A 6,567-nucleotide genomic window follows, 5' to 3' on the forward strand; every position below is an offset into this window, starting at 1 on the left:
TCCCAGAAGGCTTCATAACGAAAGGAGCGACCGTTGTGTTGTTGAGGCTTAGGGTCCAAGATGATTATGGCATGATCTGAACTAATAGTTGGTATGACATGGGCGGAGGTATGAGGATACTTGTTCCTCCAGGCCCAATTGACCAGTACTTGGTCCAACTTTTCCCTAGTGATGAAGCCATGACGTTGATTGCTGTGCCACGTAAATTTGGCCCCTTTCAAGTGCAAGTCCATTAACTCAGCGTTGTCGAGGAAAAATTTGGAGGACAATTGAGATTGCCATTATTTTATTTTTTTAAGTTGATGGCCCACTTTTCACTGTTTATGAACCTTCTCCCTATTCAATCATTCATACAGCACCACCTACTCCACACCCATCATTCACTCCTAGCGTTGGCTGAGAAAAAAGAGATATTTGAGGTAGGGATTTTTTTGTTAATGTTATGGCCCAAAGGTTGGCAAGACAAGGTACAAGGAAAGAATAATTGGACTAAGGCTAAGGCTAGAAAAACTACACAAACAATTTTTTTGATACCAGACAAATTTCAAACATTCAATATGGTTCAGGTTAGTTTGATATATGATTTGACAAAAAACAAAAGTTTGATATATGAAAGATGAAGAATTAATCTTCCTCTATCAATTCAATAGATACACATCGAAAAAAAGAAGATATTTTCTTAAAATATTGTCTACTAACATTGAAGTTTATTGTAGGCACTCTTAATGGGTTATTATGATTAAGCTATAAATGAGGTAATATCCAAATGTAACAAAAGAATGAGGTAATACTAGTATTTAGCCCGTTGACCCGTGCGATGCACGAGGAATTTTAATTCGAATCAACTACTAATCATTATCACTGAGTATAGATGAGTATTGATATATATGGAATACAATGATGTATTTACTGATCATAATTATTTTCTATTGATGTTTTTAGGCTTAAATGCACTTTTAGACCCCCAAGTTTATATTTTTTGCGATTGTTGACCCTGATCTTATTTTTCTACGAATGGAGACCCTAATCTTTCAAAATGTTGCACCGTTTACCCTTCCGTCCAAATCCATCAAAAACTTGACAGAACCCACCTACCTGGCCTTCCGACGGAAGGGTAGACGATGCAACGTTTTGAAAGATTAGGGTCTCCATTCAAACTAAAAATAAGATCAGAGTCAACAATCGCAAAAAATGTAAACTTGAGGGTCCAAAAGTGCATTTAAGCCATTTTTTTAATCCCCCTTTTATCCACGTGGAAGGCCATATCAGCGTGTTCCGTCAAGTTTTTGACGGAAGGGTAAACGGTGTAACATTTTGAAAGAATAGGGTTCCCATTCGTAGAAAAAAAAGATAAGGGTTGACAATCGCAAAAAGTTTAAACATATGGGTCCAAAAGTGCATTTAAGCCATCATCTTCGGTGTGGACATTAATTGGATAGCTTTCCAATATCAACTGTGCTTCACGCTCTTCGTGTGTTGTTTGGCACAATCTTGCATGTAAATGGCAAGGAAATAATTTGTACATATAGGTGATCTTGTAGGTGCAATCTTGCATGTAAAACTTAAACAAAAATTCATGTCAAGTGGTATATTCATAGAAAGAGAAAACCATGAGAACACTCCTCTCATCCTAGAGACAAAAACATCAGACACAAAATTCAATAGACTATTGAATTCCCATACCATTTAGATAAGACTTAGAAACTACACATTTCCAGTATTCAAAATCAATAGTAAAAGCAACTCAAGGAAGTGATCAGAATCAAGTATAGTTACTCCAACCAAGATCAATGGAATACCTGCATCAATAATCACAGTTAACATTAGTTTATCTCCTAGAAAATGATATATACACATGGGATCAGTCATACTCCTATGAAATAAGTGATCTAAATTACCATGAAATGAATTAGTTTTACCTATTGTCTACAATCTCCATAAGTATTGCAATTGAATATGCACTCATTGAGTCTACAACGAATCCAGATAAACAGATTGAAGCAAATACCCACTTGAAACTGGTTCAGCTTAGATAATTGCTCAGTAATGAACATGACGACAAGAACTTAATGACTTATGCAGTTTGCAACTAAGTAACACCATGACTACTAACATTTAGTACATGTTATTAGGAATATGCTCCTTATGGTCTAAATTTATTTGCACGGAAGCTGTTTTAACTTGTCAGCCAGATTTTTCTTGATACAGGATAGACAAAGTTATACTTTACATAAAAATGCACATTGAAGTATAGAGGTTGAAATTTTTTGGGGAATTTAATGTTAGAAATTTGAGAATGAGTGGTATATGTGTTTTGTTAAATAACTTAATTAAGTGTTTATTGCCTAAGCTCTTCACATAAGATATTATTCATAAGCTAATCTAAGAAACTTATTGCAAAAGGCCAAAAATAGTTTATAAGTGGATGTAAGTGTTAATTCATAAGCTAATCTAAGCAGACTTATAAAATAAGTTCGAAACAATTTATAGGTATATCATAATTTTCATAAGTTCACTCAAACACTTGCATTAGCGTTTATGTCGTAAGATAAGTTTAAATAAGCTCTTCAAAACGTGGAATAACATGTAGATTGATGAGAAAATCACCTGTCAATGGTGACAGTAGAACTTTAACACTTGATGGTACATTAGCAGTAAAGAATGGGCCTGCAACAGTGCTTGTTTTATCAATGTCATTCTCTTTTGCAAATTTAAATGTTGCTTCCTCGGTGAGAAGCTTTGAAAGTGCACAAACCTACCCTCATTGGAAAAAAAAAACCTAAGGAACCAAAATTTGTGTATAGTACTAATGAGCAAGGAAAAGCATTAGTTAGTTACTTACCCATCCACTTGCTTTTGTATTACACACATTGTTTGTTTGGATTTGACAACATTCATCAACAAAAGGTTTCCACTTTCCATTGCTGTCTTTTGCAGTAATTGTACTTATGGAAGATGTGAAAACAACCCTTTTCACAGAATTGGAATTCAAACAGGACCTGAGTAGGTTTATGGTTCCTTTGATTGCAGGGTCAATTATATTTTTTTGAACAAATGCCTCTACAATTACAATACAGGCTCAGTTACCATTCCAAAATATCTAAAGATGCTTGTACTGCATAATCATGTCTATAGAAAGCATGAATTCATGAAATTACCAGTGTTTTCTGAGTAATGATATATACACACCTCATTTTTGAAACACTTCATTTCCACCTCTTTTTATTTCTATCTCTCTCCTCTTATCATCTATCACATCTAATACTTTCTCTCTCTTACTTTTTCTTTTCTTCCTATCTCTCTCTTCATTCCACCTCTCTCCACCTCAAAGAGAGGTGTGAAGATAACATTATTGGTGTTAGTAGGCATGCTAAAATCAGTCCTTATGAACCCAAACTAAAAATAGCAATTAATATATGAGAAAGAAGAAAACCAGAGTTGTGATTATAAGCTTGTTTGTTCAATTTTAAATTGAAACTATAAAAGATAAATTGGAGAGTGATTATAAGCTGAGGAACCTGAGCGTGGTTTTCATCTTAGCATGACTTGACACTGAAAAATGAATAAAATACTTTCCAGAGTATCATGCCTGAAAAACTATGGTTAATTCCTCAGCCAAATTATAACTCTGGATGAATTCTTGTACCAAGGAGATTGCTAACATACATACATAAACACATATCTTTTATTGAGTCCTAAATTAGCCAAGACCCTTCAATTTCTCATATCTTAATCTCCAAGTAATTCTCTATGCAAAAAGTGTTAACTTGTGCGCACAGTGCAACCATTCTACAATTTGTTAAAATAATTTGAGATCTAAGCCATTAAAATAAGTAATATTTTAAATTGGATCCCAAGGTAAGAATTTTAGTTCTTGAAAAAATATATGCATCACTCATGATTCAATATCAGCTCCACCAAATCATAAAGAATGACAGATTCTCATAAATCAATCACAGATAGTTTCTATACTGATTAATCTTCAAAAGCAAACACCAATCCACAACTAAGACAGCGAAAGTCTCCCTATAGTCCTAGGCACACAATTGAGATCAATAGAAAGTCTTTAAGGCATAAAAGCATAACCATACCTCCTAGTATCTTTTAATTCAAATTTTTCTAAAGGTATAAAAACCTACTCCTGGAAAATGAGAAAAGAGACGTGACAATGACTCCTACAAAGATGGGTGACCTTCATATTAACAATTACACTTATTCTTACCCTCATGCTAAGTCAATCTTTGGCATGGCTATCATAATCAATCAATAGAAGTACTAAGTGCTAACCTTATCTTTTAATGGAAATTTTGACAGTCTATCTGATTCCGCTAACCAAGACTTAACAGTAATAACGTTTAATTGCTCAAAAAATAACTTCAATGGAAGATTTGATAGGTCCTATTCTAGTGGTGCAGCAATATACAGGGCCCTTACAACTTCCTACAATCAAGATGAAAGACTATAGTGAAATCTTCATTCTCTTTTCTTAAAGTATATACACAACAGATGAAAGGATATATCAATGTATTTTTCATTCTGTTTCATTCCTTTATATTAATTCAAATCATCTATTCAATGAGTTTAAATAAGTTCTTCAAAAATTTAAATAAATATACTCACTCTCTCACACACACACACACACACACACACACACACACACACACACACACACACACACACACACATATATATATATATATATATATATATATCATGTGTGTGTGTGCGCGCGCGTGCATGTGTGTGCATGCATGTTGTTATAACCAAACCTGTGATAAGTGCAAAAAAAAATGTAGTTCTTTGCTGCTGTTGGATTGTGATTGTCTTGTCACTTTGTCCAATAGTAACGTACCTATATGGTTTAGAACCAAATTACTGTTAAATGAATGGAAAGGTCACCATCAACATTTCGGTAATAAGCACTCTACTCTTTTAGAATTAGACTGAGACAGTACAATTAGACTATTTTAGAATTAGACTGAGATAGTACAATAAGGAAAAATGTTGCAAATAGTACAATTAAAAATACATCAAACTTTAGAATTAGACTGAGATATACAGCATAAAAGCATATGATAAACAAAGTAAACATTGATAATGCCTAAAACCATATCAGCCTTCACTACTCTACTGTTTTGATTGCCAGATCTCCAAAAAATGTTTTAACATTATCTTGTAAACTCATGGGATAAAAGGTTTCTCAATGAAAACCCTACATCTAAGCCTTTATCTTGGGACTAATGTTCTACCCTTTTAATTCTCTAATCTCTAGCAAGCTGTAACTTCCAGCACTATGAACTACATATCCTATAGTGAGTACTGAGTACAGTAAAAATAAAATACAGAGCTCAGGGTAAAAGGGTAGCAAGCATTGAGGGAAAGTAAGAATGTCACTTACCATTATTACTTCATCCAATCCTAATATGAACCTCCCACTGAATAGACTTCACCAAGCTCTGAAGCTCGTTGATGATCTCAACAATGTCCTGGACAATAACTTTTCCCTCAAGCCTATGAGCATCCTATCAACCTCCTCCACTACAGCTTCAAACTTGCAACTGTGTGACCAATAAATATATCAAAATGAGACGAAAAATACTGATTGTTTCTAATATGAAAGCCAAGATTTACTGGCTTCCTCACACTAATGGGAAAAAAGACAGGAGGAAAATATATATAAAACATAGAGAAGGAAAAGAGCTCACGAGGAATAAAAGAGTGACAAAGAAAAATTATCTAAATTGAAATTACTCTCCATAGCCATTAAAGCCAGTACTGAAAATCCATGTATAGAACAAATAAGAGGCATTTTTACTTTTATTCCAAATGAGTCTAAAGTGCATCAAAAAAAAAGCCAGGAGGGGTAAAATCAGAAGCAACTACATGACACAGTCTCCCAACAATTCCCAACAACACATCAGAAGTAGCTACATATGATGATGTTATAGAGGAATGAGTTCATTGGTTAAGCATCTTACTAATAGTATGAACTGTATCATCTTTCCAAGCTCCAGGAGGTGAAGCTAGTGAACTTGTCCATTGCAAGTTTGCTACTACCTACAAACAGTTCAGAAATTTGAGAAACATCAAACGCAATTGGAGAATGAGAAAAACAACCAAACGATGACAATATTTATAGAAAAACGAAAAGTGAGAAACCCATTACTCTATGAGCAGTAGGGCATCATTTGATTATTAATAGGGAAACTATTTGAACCATAGATGAACTATAGGATTTTAATGGGAACGTGGGGAATTGGATAAAGAAAACGAACCTGCTGCAACACAATTGGTTCCACCATTACCGGCCCTCTGACATGAATCGACGGCGGGGCAACGTAATCCCAGTTACTCTTCTCATCTCCTATGATTCTCACCAAACCATGACGAAAATCTGGAAGATGACATTTTCCGTCGTCGATGGTTGGTGGAGTCGTGCACGTATGCGAATTATGAGCAAATCCGCCGCCTATTCAACGCAAATCCCATGATTTGGGGGAAGCGAGAAATCGGGGGGGAAAAAGGACGAATGGAGGCAGAATAGGGAAGCTCTCGTGTTGGAGAAGA

General features: G+C 34.7%; 1 protein-coding gene across 1 annotated transcript; it reads right to left on the reverse strand.

Annotated features, from left to right (window-relative positions):
• Nucleotides 1-1,762: 1,762 nt before the first annotated feature.
• Nucleotides 1,763-6,302, reverse strand: LOC130736926 (putative anthocyanidin reductase). The gene is made up of 6 exons (XM_057588699.1): nucleotides 6,276-6,302; nucleotides 5,979-6,057; nucleotides 2,843-3,060; nucleotides 2,608-2,755; nucleotides 1,920-1,971; nucleotides 1,763-1,799 (listed from the first exon to the last, which is right to left on the reverse strand). Exons 1-6 carry the CDS (start codon nucleotides 6,300-6,302, stop codon nucleotides 1,763-1,765), a joined length of 561 nt encoding a protein of 186 aa, XP_057444682.1.
• Between the last annotated feature and the right edge of the window lie 265 nt (nucleotides 6,303-6,567).

This window comes from Lotus japonicus, chromosome 2 (assembly GCF_012489685.1).
Source record: "Lotus japonicus ecotype B-129 chromosome 2, LjGifu_v1.2".
NCBI classification, from domain to species: Eukaryota; Viridiplantae; Streptophyta; class Magnoliopsida; order Fabales; family Fabaceae; genus Lotus; species Lotus japonicus.